The 13,429-nt window shown below is 43.0% G+C and overlaps 1 protein-coding gene across 3 annotated transcripts; it reads right to left on the bottom strand.

Moving 5' to 3' along the window:
- Positions 1-1,234: 1,234 nt before the first annotated feature.
- On the bottom strand, positions 1,235-11,108 carry TMEM14A (transmembrane protein 14A). Of its 3 annotated transcripts, XM_063441121.1 has the most exons (6): positions 11,056-11,108; positions 7,739-7,782; positions 6,374-6,453; positions 5,754-5,855; positions 5,176-5,263; positions 1,235-1,808 (listed from the first exon to the last, which is right to left on the bottom strand). In XM_063441121.1, the coding sequence occupies exons 3-6, from the start codon at positions 6,447-6,449 to the stop codon at positions 1,769-1,771; spliced, it is 306 nt and encodes a 101-aa protein (XP_063297191.1). In that variant the 5' UTR covers positions 6,450-6,453; positions 7,739-7,782; positions 11,056-11,108; the 3' UTR covers positions 1,235-1,768. The 3 variants fall into 3 exon arrangements, with proteins under 3 accessions (XP_063297191.1, XP_063297193.1, XP_063297192.1); XM_063441123.1 differs by lacking the exon at positions 7,739-7,782; XM_063441122.1 differs by lacking the exon at positions 11,056-11,108 and having other exon boundaries at positions 7,739-7,784.
- Positions 11,109-13,429: the final 2,321 nt, after the last annotated feature.

The following is a 13,429-nucleotide window of genomic DNA, read 5'->3' as shown; positions in this document are numbered from 1 at the left end:
AGCTGAGATTATCAATCTTAAAGATCTCAGCCAATAAAATGCTTTCCTATAGGAAAACATTGGGAAGCTGTTGAGCATCTGAGGCAAAATGCTGCACCAATCAGCATCTCCTCATAGAGATATATAAAGTCAGTGCATCTCTATGGGGAACGTTCAGCGCCTCCATGCAGAGTGTGGAGACGCTAAATGAAGGTGCTGCACATTCTCTGACAAAAAGGCAGTGTTTAGATTGAAAATCCTGCAGGATCATGCTATAGCCACCAGAGCAACTACATTAAGCTATAGTGGTTCTGGTGATTATATAGTGTCCCTTTTAAAATTGCATTTTTGTCAGTGAAAAAAAAACTGGCTCCTAGATTCAAAGCAAATTTGTCAAGCCCTGACCTGACATATGTGATGCACCCACTAACTTACAGCTACAGCTATTACTACAACCTTAAGCTTTCCTCAAATTTCAACATGCATGAATAACCCAGGGATAAAAGACTAATTGCAAGTGGGAGAACCTGTATAACAAGTACAAACCCACAATAAACACACTTTGCTAAATCTATTGTCCTTAAAAGAACTTGACAAGCAGAGCTGAGCCACCAGAATATGTAAAAACCAAATGGTACATGATATAATAAGAGCTAGATCCCCAATTGGGTGGCCCAATTATACAGAACTGGGTAATACCAGCTAGCTGTAGTAAGATGTAACACTAAAAGAACTGCAAGACAGGAAAACACAAAATTTAGATGTAGATGAGAAAATCCGTGTTAATGTATTAGCAAATGGAAAACACTGATTACCAAGATGGTACTGTGCTCTTAACATGGGGTTATCAAATATAATCTTTAATGTTTTTCAGTACGAGGTAGATTTTATTAACCAATTCATGTGTGATCCGCAAAACAATTACACATATAAATGAAAACGTGCAACTTATTCTTCATGTCTCTACAGGTCTACCAATATCCCCAAAAATGTTTTAGCAATACGAAAACAAAAATAGTTTACATTTCAAATGCAAAGAAATGAAATATACGTGCTCTTGGTTTGTGCATATACATAAATTTTTATTTAGGTAAAATTGTAGATTGCTCTGAAAAATAATCCCTTAAAATTTTGTACAAATATAAAAAAGTAAAAAACAAACAAACCAGAAAGCCTTAGTATTGTTTACATATGTCATAATATTTTGCAAAGCCTTGGATTTTTTTTTTACCATTTTGTATTATATTATGCCATTTTTTGTTGTGTTTTAATGGTGAAGATATTTAATATAGTAGTTGGCACTGTGCTCAGATTGATAGTTACTGAAGTTGGCATCTAATCCCACTGGATTTTATTACAACACACTATCAGTCATCCACGAAACACATCTATCCTACATTAGTCAAAAGTGCTTGAAAGATTGAAAGAACCAACTCTAATGAGGCAGAAAGTTTGGAATTGTTTAGGTCTTTGATGGCCCAAAGTTATTTACCTGGTGCTTTTATTTAAGCTAAATTTATTTGAAAGCCCAATCTACTTTGACTGAGCCAACTACTATCTTAGATGATACAGTTTTGCATGTAAAGGCTTAATATGTTGATATATTAATTCAAAATACATTTCTTCTCATTATTTTATACAGAATTAGTTTAATACAAAATGTTCAGAATCATTACAGATCTGCCAAATCCTTAAACATTCAGTGCAAATTTAAGGTAAAAATTAATTGCATTATCCAGAGATCAGGAAACACTTGATTGCAGACATGTTATCCATCAGATATTCTGTCCTAGAAAAGACTCATTCCTAGCCTAACCACCATGAAAAGGCTGTAGGAAATGGAGTACAAAATTATTACATACAAGAAATTTTATTTGGAGTTGTACAAGAAGATGCATTTTTATTTTTTTTAAATGAATCTCATTCCCAAACACTGACCTTATTTTCATTTTCAATACAAAGCATCAATTCTGGGTCAAAGTTTTTAAAATAAAACAATCAGATCATTGACTCCCATGGAAAATGCTCATAATTTTAGTACATGAATTTCTACTTGTACATGGTACTTAAAGGACAACTATAGTGCCAGGAAATCAAACTTTTTTTCCTGGCACTATAGGGTCTTTAGGTCACCCCCCACCCTCAGGGTCCCACTCCCGCCAGGCTGAAGGGGTTAGTCACTTACCTTTCTCCAGCGCCGGGGAAATCTCCTCCCTCTTCCGACACAAGAGCCGTGCGTGCAATGCTTTCCTATGGACATTGGCGTCTTCTCACTGTGAAAATCACAGTGAGAGGCGCGGAAGCGCCTCTAGCAGCTGTCAATGACGGTCACTAGAGGCTGGATTAACCCTATTGTAAACATAGCAGTTTCTCTGAAACTGCTATGTTTACAGCTGCAAGGTTAACCCTAGGTGGACCAGGCACCCAGACCAGTTCATTGAGCTGAAGTGGTCTGGGTGCCTATAGTGGTCCTTTAATATTCTTGTACTGAGATCAATTTCCCCCTGTTACATATTATGTTAGGCAACCTTCACTTACTTAAAGGAGCACTTTTTTTGCCAAAACACTATAGCTTCATTAAGTTGTTTTGGTGTCTGGATCATGTCTCTGCAGTCTCACTTCTCAATTGTCTGAAATTGAGTTAAATCGCTTTGTTTATGCAGCCCCATACATGCTTCACCTGGCTGTGACTCACACAACGTCCATACATACTTCCTGAAAAAGAAGTCTACATTTTGAAATTTTGAATTTTTATTTTATCTCCTGCTCTGTTAATTCTCTTCTAGAGCAAACAGAAGGCTCAGTGTGTTTAAAGGACAACTGTCATCACATGTTCACTTTTTCTTCCCCCTCCCCCCCCCAAAGTTTATTATATTTAACTAAATTATTATTTGTATTTTTTTTAATATAACGTTGATTTTTCTTTTTTTTTCTTTAAGGAAATTTCACTTTTTTGTATCCTGCTGAGTAGACATGTTGGGTTATATTCTACTTTAATCTTACCAGGATATGTTGAGCAGCAGTTGGTCAGACCATACTCAGACCAAATATGGCTACTCATCTAGATTAAAAAGTAAAATGTTCTCAAAAAATCAATATACATAATTTAGAAACAAAATTACCGTATATACTCGAGTATAAGCAGAGTTTTTCAGCCCATTTTTTGGGCTGAAAAACCCCAACTCGGCTTATACTCGAGTCAAGGTCTGTATTATGGCAATTTGCATTGCCATAATACAGACCGGGGGAGAGGGGGGCTGGCAGAGCTGTACTTACCTGTTCTGCAGCTCCTGTCAGCTCTCTCCTCCTCCGCGCCGTCCGTTCAGCACCTCGGTCAGCTCCCAGTGTAAGTCTCGCGAGAGCCGCGGCTCTCGCGAGACTTACACTGGGAGCTGACAGAGGGAGCTGCACGGACGGCGCAGAGGAGGAGAGAGCTGACAGGAGCTGCAGAACAGGTAAGTACAGCTCTGCCAGCCCCCCTCTCCCCCCCACTGAACTGCCACTGGACCACCAGGGAAGGAGAGCCCCCCTCCCTGCCATGTATCAAGCAGGGAGGGGGGACGAAAAAAAAATAAAATAAGAAATAATAATAAAAAAAATAAATAATAATAATAAAAAAAAAAAAAAAAAAAAAAGGGGGTATAAGGACCACTGTGGGAGGGGGGGGTATAAGGACCACTATGGGAGGGAGGGGGTGGGATAAGGACCACTATGGGAGGGAGGGGGGGGATAAGGACCACTATACCACTATGGAAGGGAGGGGGGGATAAGGACCACTATCGGAGGGAGGGGGGTGGGATAAGGACCACTATGGGAGGGAGGGGGGGAGAAAAGGAACACTATGGGAGGGAGGGGGGGATAAGGACCACTATGGGAGGAAGGGAGGGGGGGATAAGGACCACTATGGGAGGGAGGGGGATAAGGACCACTATGGGAGGGAGGGGGGGGGGATAAGGACCACTAGGGGAGGGAGGGGGGGATAAGGACCACTAGGGAAGGGGAGGGGGAAGTAAGGACCACTAGGGGAGGGGAGGGGGAAGTAAGGACCACTAGGGGAGGGGTGAGTCAGGACCACTGGGGGAGGGGGGTGAAGGAACACGGGGGTGGGGAGGTAAGGACCACTGAGGGAGGAGGAGGGGAGGTCAGGACATATGGGGGGGGCAAATATCCTTGCACCGGCCCTGCACACACTGCATTCATACACACACTGCATTCATACACACTCTGCACTCATACACACACACTGCATTCACACACACACACACACGCTGCACTCATACACACGCTGCACTCATACACACACACGCTGCACTCATACACACACACGCTGCACTCATACGCACACACGCTGCACTCATACGCACACACGCTGCACTCATACACACACACGCTGCACTCATACGCACACACGCTGCACTCATACGCACACACGCTGCACTCATACGCACACACTGCATTCATTATACACACACTGTAAATAAATATTCAATTAATATATTTTTTTTAGGATCTAATTTTATTTAGAAATTTACCAGTAGCTGCTGCATTTCCCACCCTAGTCTTATACTCGAGTCAATAAGTTTTCCCAGTTTTTTTGGGAAAAATTAGGGGCCTCGGCTTATATTCGGGTCGGCTTATACTCGAGTATATACGGTAAGTTAAATTAAATGTAATGATCTTTCAGAAAAATTAGAAATGAAAGTTTTTTGACTGCGGTCCTTTAACGTTTACTATAAAACAGGAGTTAAGAATTTCTAAAGGAAACACACTGTGCAGTAAGATGTAACATTAAACCTTTTTTCATGGAGGCTGTGTAAGTCACAGCCACACAGCCAGGCAAGGTGTTTCTAAGGCTGATTTAACTCCTAAATTGGGCAGGGAGATGGCAGGAGTATGATCTATACACCAAAACCACTTCACCAAGTTGGTTTTGTATCCCTGTAAAATGACAATCTTTAATTCTGCCTGTATTTTTCTTACACTGTAAGTTTTTCTCTTCTCTATTTTAATGGATAGAGCTGAACAAGCAAATGGTCAGTTGAAAGCTCCCCCACTAAACATTGAGTGGCAGTAGCGAGATACATTTCTCTTGCTGCTCGGCACAAGCACAGCCTGCACATCAAGAGCCAGCATCCAAGTTCTGCGAGCTGGACACATGAGAAATAACATTGAGAGAGCGCAATGTAACATTCTTACCTTAACGCTGCAATGATTCCTGCAGGCATTAATTTTCTGGAACGATTATATCTCAGGCCCATAATTGTGGCCAGAGAAATTGATGCAACTGTAGAAACAAAATATATATTTATTTTGCAACCAATGTGGGAAACTACAATTTTCACGAAAATATTTGACAGCATAAAAACATATATTACAATAATTAAGGTAAATTCCAGGCTGTAGTGACCCTTTAAATCTCAGGAGTTTCTAATTTGTGTGATACAGTGTTGCATGCTTGTTGCCATGGCTACCAGATCAACATGTACCAACAGGTGTGAACATGGTATTATTTTCCTGTGACTGTAGTGTGAATGAGCAACTTGTGTATATCAAGTTTGGTACCTACAGGAATTATAGAAATAGATTAAAAATGATTAGTTTAAGTTGGAATAAATAGATTTTCCTAAAGGTACCTGATCTAATTTTGTAAGAAACATTTTAGAGCTGGTAAAGAAACGGGAAACAAGAGAAATTCACGTAATATGTGCATAATCCATAAAACACAAGGCGTTTCACACATTGCACAAAAATCTATAGGAATTTCATTTACTTACTCAAAGATATCTTGACGTCACTGGGATTAGATGAAACACAATACGCTCCGTAAGCAGCAACAATGCCAAAAGAGACACCTGCGATCAATGACACAAGACTTCCTGCAATAGAAAATCACAATAAAATCCAGAACAATAAAATCAAATTTAATGTTCAGTACCAGGGTAACACGACACCTACCAGGAATTATATATGAAAAGGTTAAATAAAACAACAGATGTTGGATTTATTCACCACAACATGAATTGTAAAGAAAGAACAATAGAAATATAATTTTAAGGTCAAAATAGACAAGCTGAAAAATCTGCAGAATGTATTCATTATTTCAGTTCCGCTCCAATGCCTCAATTTATATCCGCAATCCTTTGTTTAATGAACCATGCCATATAAGTGTACATGTATTACATTTAAAAGGTCTGCAGGGGTTATTATGCTAAACAGGGTTGTTAACTCCCAAGTCGGATACCCGTGCTATTCTATAGGTCTTTTGCAGAGTCTAATGAAGTTGTTCTGAATTAATGATTTTCATTAATTAAACCCACAATTTAAAAGTCTCTTGTCAATTCTTTGCAAGTACACATACACAATACTGCAGGGTTTAAGGACATTATTTACTCACCTTTACGGGAATATCCCAGGAAACCACCAAGAGCCAAAACGGCCGCATAGCCAAATCCTATCCAGTCAATGGCCATGATTCTGGGGAATGAAAGAAAACCAGAAGATTCAGAATAGCATTGAGTCTCATAACCTGCATTACAAAGGCCCAGTAAACGGCACATGTTACAGGCGTCTTCCTGGCTTTGAAACATTTTACATAGAACTCTATGACTGTATCTCTGAGCCTAAAAAACAGAATGCTATCTGGCCTAGAAACCATGGAGACATTTGTTAACCACCAACTGGCCACTACTTCTCCACATTGCCATGCATCTTACCCTCCAAATAAGTTTTCTGGAACTTTGCATGCAAGGGGATCCTTTCTCTGCTTTTTCGGTGTGCCTTAACACACCCCAACAATATTCAATGGTGAGAATTAGATTTAGCATATCATACGTGCCAACAGTCCTGAAATTGCATATTGAAGCCGAGATTTTCCCATGAACCACATAGAAACATAGAAAGTGAAGGCAGATAAGAACCATTCGGCCCATCTACTCTGCCCAATTTTCTAAATAGAAAAATGTTAATAAAAAGGAAATTCCTCAGCCATCTATGAGTGGAGGGGAAGAATATGAATCATCAAACTATGACTAATCAGGCTTATTATTAAACACTTATTTGACTTCGTGTGCAGCTCCAATGTGTTGATCAGACTACATATTTTATTTGTTTGATTTCTCCCATTACCACAACCTAGAAATCTAATCAATGGCAACATTATGCTAAGCTATCCAATACATTGTCCTTATTGAATGCATTGCAGTAACCAATACAAAACTCTTTGTGCTTCGTTAAAGGGATTTACCTGCTTTAAGTCTTTGTTTTTAGAGTTTTCATACTATACTAGATACACTTATTTCTAAACACATACTTCTGATATAAACCGTTTTCATTCAAAGCACTAGTGTGAATACTCCCTTGCTAAGTTAGTTTGACACTAGTTTACATGATAATTACATCAAATGTGGTCTTTACACATGTTGATTGGTTATTGTCCACAAATAAAGACATGGCAGCAAGTCACTTTATTATTGTAATTGTCTAGTCATCTGCTGCCATCTACAGGATTCACTGAGCAGCACAACATTGTTTTCTACATGGCAATATGGACAAGAATGGCTTCTTCACAGAGTTGAAATAATCAGACCCAAGTTACATAAGTTAAACACATTCTAAAAAGAAAATGTTGACGTTGGACCTCAAAACACACAGGGCTATTCACTTATGTAAGAATTTAAAGTAGCCAAATTGGAAACATAACTGTAAAAACCAACATTACAAGTGGAAAAAATTGGCGCTGAAATAAAATAAGATATATTACCAGGCAGCAGTCTCAGTAAACTTAGAATCGCACTGGGAAGGTTTCTGTGGGGAAAAAAAAGTCTGCTTTTTAATTTGTATGGTTAATTAAAGGCTTCTCCTACTTAAATTCTGAATTATAGCATCAGTGGCACAGACATCTATTGCCGTTATAATAATGTCTGGAACCTGTTTACATTTGTCGTGTTTAGAGGTGGGATTCTGGGAAAATCCAAATTTAAAGGGACACTATAGTCACCAGAACAGCTCCAGCTTATTGTATTTGTTCTGGTGAGCAGAATCATTCCCTTAAAGGCACTCTCCAGTGCCAGGAAAACATATCCGTTTTCCTGGCACTGCAGAACCCTGCAGTGCCCCTCTCCCTCCCACCCCTCATCCCATGTTGCTGTGACTTACCTGAATCCATGTCTCTCGGTGCTGGGTCAGGCAACCGCCCACGCTCCTCCCTCGCCGACACCAGATGGAGACGGAGAACTAATGCACACTATTCAATGCTTTCCTATGGGGATTACAGCGACACTGGAGGTAAAGAATACAGAAGTCCCTCTGGTGGCTGTCTGACAGACAGCAACTAAAGGAGGACTTAACCTTGCAAGGTAATTACTTCAGTTTATAAAAACTGCAATAATTACACTTGCAGGGTTAAGAACGATGGGAGTTGGCACCCAGACCACTCCAATGGGCAGAAGTGGACTGGGTGCCTGGAGTGTCCCTTTAAGGCCTTTTTTTGCAGTAAAAACGGTCTTTTCAGAGAAAATGCAGAGTTTACATTACAGCCTAGTGATAACTCCATTGGACACTCCTCAGACGGCTGCTAGAGGTGCTTCATTGGGCAGTGCTGCACACTGTGCAGTACTGCAATTCAGTGTATTCACTCACTGCATGGAGACACTGAACTTTCCTCATAGAGATGCATTGATTTAATGCATCTCTATGAGGAGATGCTGATTGGCCAGGACCATAGGCGTGCGCACGGGGTGTGCCGGGTGTGCCTGGGCACACCCTAATCCCCGCGGCACGCCTATGTATTGAGACCGGCAGGGGAGATCTCAGGATCTCCCCTGTCGGCTCATGCAGAGCTGTCGCTATCCGAGCGCCGGCTCTGCTCTCAGCCTCCCTCCCCACCGACCCACAGGCAGGGAGGGAGGCAGGAGAGGACCCGGGGAGCTCAACCAGCAGCTCCGCCGGGTTCCTCTTGCGAGATCTGAGCGTTGCCGCAGCAACGCTCAAATCTCGCGAGAGTGAACTCTAGCGAGATCTGAGCGTTGCCGCAGCAACGCTCAAATCTCGCGAGAGTGAACTCTAGCCCCGCAGGGTAGAGTTCACTCTCCACTGGACCACCAGGGACGGCGGTAGCATGGTCCCCCCTTCCTACATAAGGTAACAAGGGAGGGGGGATATTAACTAAACGGCACCTCACCGCCACTGGACCACCAGGGAAGGCAGCAGGAACAAGAATCCCCCCTCCCTACATAAGGTAAGAAGGGAGGGGGGATATTGAGTCATGTACCCCCACCTCCACCCCCCACAATCACCCACACACATACAGCACACACACCCACACACACACAGCACCTACACACATACAGCACACACACACATACAGCACACACACACATACAGCACCTTCACACATACAGCACACACATACAGCACACACACACATACAGCACACACATACAGCACACACACACACACACACAGGACCTACACACATACAGCACTTTCACACATACAGCACTTTCACACATACAGCACTTTCACACATACAGCACACACACATACAGCACCCCCACACACAGCACCCACACACACATACAGCACCCACACACACACACAACACCCTCACACAGCGCCCACACACACACACAGCACCTACACACATACAGCACCCACACACACACACACAGCACACATACAGCACACACACAGCACCCACACCCACATACAGCACCCACACACATACAGCGCCCTTACACACACACACACACACACACACACACAGCACCCACACACAAACAGCGCCCTTACACACACACACACACAGCACCCTTACACACACGCACAGCAGTGTGTGTGTGTGTGTATAAATATATATATATACACACACACACACACATATACACGCGGCGTGTGATTGTGCTTTAGGGTGCACACCCTAATGCAATAGGCTGCGCACGCCTATGGCCAGGACTGTGTTTGACTTGTGCTGGCTCTGCCCCTGATCTGCCTCCTTGACAGTCTCAGCCAATCCTATGGGAAAGCATTGTGATTGGCTTACAGAATTACTTCTGATGATGTCGGCTAAGCAGGCAGATCAGGGGTAGAGGTAGCAGCTGCAGACTTAAATACAAGTAAGATTTTACTAGTGACCCTATAGTGTTCCTTTAAGTGCTAAAACTGGGATAGACACCATGTAAACAATTCAGCACATTCCAATGGGGACTTCTCCTGTTTTACATTTTGCACCACTGTAGAACAGAACACTTTGATAAATCTTCCCTGATATGTCACTCTGTGGCTCAATCCAGATCCATACTTCTAAGACCAAGTGGATTCCCCTTTGATGTAATTATAAAAACAGTCGAGATTGTAGCCACAGCATTTTTGCCAATCACTGCAAGTTACAAGTAAATGGGAACAGACTGTATTGTGACATCATACAATACGATTATGTTGTCATGGTGCTTTTACGTTCAGTTTCACAGTTCCATGAGAATATACATTTGCTTCCAGTAGCCATAGGGACATTGCACATACTGTGTAAATGTACCTTATTTAGATCATTAGCTGTAAAAAACACTTTAACTGCAGCGGGTATACAACCCGCACTGCTGCCAGTGCCAACTTATTGGCAGATTACAAAATAGCTGGACTTCCTCAAATTATTATACATTCAGCACTATCACATACAGAACTGTGCATGAATGTGTTAACATTCTCATTCCCAATACGGAATGCACAAAGCCCCAGCGCCAAGTGATCGGCTCTGCCCTTTAACCCTCGGTAGGTACATGCAGCCGGATAGTGTGCACGATTCTCACAGGATGCCCTTATTAATAGGATCCATGGAACGTACAGAATAAATATCGCCAGCTCTTTCCTGTAGTTACTAACAAGCATGTGTTCCCCACCCACCCTGCGGGCTGCCAGGAAGGAGTGCCTCCCTGACGAGGATTACAGAGCCAAGTCCTCACTCCAGAGGCAGGAAGGCACTTCACTCCTAGGATTTCGATCCAGCTGGATCATTACTTGCTATGGGGGATTTTATTAACTTAATTTCATTTAGCACGATCAGGATCCAGAGTCCAGACCTACCTCTCTTCTTGGTGCCCGCCTCCAGTTTCTAACCTCTCAACTCTGACATCCACTGCTCAGTTGCAACAAATTGTTCATTTGTTGTCATTCTTCAGTTTGTTGCTGACACCTAGTGGCGGCTTGTGTGTCCTACATGTGAATTAGATTTTATATAAAAAAAACAGTATAAAACACATTAGGACAGGAAATAGTCAAATCAGGTGGGATTGAAGCAGAGCTGGAGGAGAGAGTAAAGTGCTGCCCTTTATGAGAGAGCAAGAGACAGGTATGTGAGGTAGAGGTTACTCTGGGAGGCCATAAGCTTTCCTAGGGTAAAACTTGACCAAAACTGAAATTCTGGTCTTTCCTCCCTCAAGTGTTGTTACTCCTGTGTCGGTCTTCCTCCAAGTCAACGGTGCTACCATCAGCTCCACCACGTAGGTGTTCTCTTTGACTCCGACCTCTCCTTCAAGCCTCATGTTCAATCTATCGCCAAATCCTGTAATTTCCATCTCAAAAACATTCCGCGCATCCGCCCCTACTTAATGCCAGATGCGACTAAGGTGTTCCATTCCACTGTCCTTTCTCGCCTTGACTACTGTAATCCGCTTCTCAGTGGTCTTACATGCTCCCAACTTGTGCCGTTACAGTCCATCATGAATGCGGCAGCGAGGCTCATCTTCCTGTCCACCCGCAACTCCCATGCCTCACCCTTCGGTCAGTCTCTAAATTGGCTTGCTATAAAATATAGAGCTCAATTTAAAATTCTGGTTCTTGCTTTCAAATCTCTACATAATACTGCTCCCACCTATCTATCCTCCCTTATACACAAGTATGTCCCGTCTAGGCCCTTACGATCTGCTGAAGACTTACGTCTATCTTCTGTCCCACCTCTGATACTCGCCTTCAAGATTTCTCGAGGGCTGCACCGTTCCTGTGGAACTCGCTTCCCTCCTCCGTTAGATGCTCACCCAGTCTCCACTCCTTCAAAAAATCGTTCAAAACCCACTTCTTCATAAAAGCGTATCAATTAAACTGTTAATAGCTCCTGACTGATTCCTCTTCTGCAACTGTCACTATTCTAATACTATCCTTACCTTTTTGTGTCATTTCACCCCACTCCCTCTAGCATGTAAGCTCATTGAGCAAGGCCCTCAAGCCCTCTGTTCCTGTGTGTCCAACTTGTCTGGTTACAACTACATGTCTGTTTGTTCACCCATTGTAAAGCGCTGCAGAATTTGATGGCACTTTATAAATATAATAATAGTGTCTGATGGCGGTAGGCAGGCTATTCCATAGGAAGGGAGCCACCCGCGAGAAGCCATGCAAGCGTGAGTTGTCTGTACGGGTGCGAGCAGCGGACAGGAGAAGGTCACGGGCAGAGCGGAGAGACTGAGAAGGGGCATACCTATAGATCTGTGTAGAGATATAAGCAGGGCTAGAATTGGTCAATGCTTTATAGGTATGGGTTAGCACTTTGAATTGACTCCTATAGGATACAGGAAGCCAATGTAAGGATTGACAGAGGGGTGAGGTGTGAGAGGACCGACTAGAGAGGAAAATCAATCTGGCGGCAGCATTCATGCAGACTGTAGCAGGGTAATACGGTTTTTGGGAAGACCAATTAGGAAAGGGTTACAATAATCAATGCGGGAAAGTACTAGAGCAAGCATGTCAAACTCAAAGTCTGTATCGGGCCACATAAACGAGGTTTAAAGGACCACTCTAGGCACCCAGACCACTTCAGCTTAATGAAGTGGTCTGGGTGCCAGGTCCTTCTAGGGTTAACCCATTTTTTCATAAACATAGCAGTTTCAGAGAAACTGCTATGTTTGTGAATGGGTTAAGCCTTCCCCTATTTCCTCTAGTGGCTGTCTCACTGACAGCCGCTAGAGGCGCTTGCGTGATTCTCACTGTGAAAATCACAGTGAGAGCACGCAAGCGTCCATAGGAAAGCATTATGAATGCTTTCCTATGCGACCGGCTGAATGCGCGCGCAGCTCTTGCCGCGCGTGCGCATTCAGCCGACGGGGAGGAGAAGAGGAGGATCGGAGGAGGAGAGCTCTCCGCCCACCGCTGGAAAAAGGTAAGTTTTTACCCCTTTCCCCTTTCCAGAGCCGGGCGGGAGTGGGACCCTGAGGGTGGGGGCACCCTCAGGGCACTCTAGTGCCAGGAAAACGAGTATGTTTTCCTGGCACTAGAGTGGTCCTTTAAGTTTATGTGGGCCACAAAAAAAATTACCGTAAATTTTCATAGAAACGTAGGTTTATTTTAAAAAGTACAGTATATAAAAAAAAGCAGCATCCCCCTCTACTAAATCCCAGCCCCCCCTACTAAACCACAGCACCCCCCCTCTACCAGCCTGTGCCAAATCTGATCCTCCCGCTGACACACA

The sequence above is a fragment of the Pelobates fuscus genome, chromosome 2, assembly GCF_036172605.1.
Source record: "Pelobates fuscus isolate aPelFus1 chromosome 2, aPelFus1.pri, whole genome shotgun sequence".
Lineage (NCBI taxonomy): Eukaryota > Metazoa > Chordata > Amphibia > Anura > Pelobatidae > Pelobates > Pelobates fuscus.
This window is presented reverse-complemented; position numbering and strand designations above follow the sequence as displayed.

Coding starts and splice junctions, on each gene's coding strand:
- TMEM14A (XM_063441121.1), bottom strand. CDS start 6,449: ATGGCCATTGACTGGATAGGATTTGGCTATGCGGCCGTTTTGGCTCTT. Junction 5,856..6,373: donor CCTGGGATATTCCCGTAAAG/GTGAGTAAATAA, acceptor TTTCTATTGCAG/GAAGTCTTGTGTCATTGATC. Junction 1,809..5,175: donor GGAATCATTGCAGCGTTAAG/GTAAGAATGTTA, acceptor CATTTCCTACAG/CCTTTTCATGGTGGTTAGGC.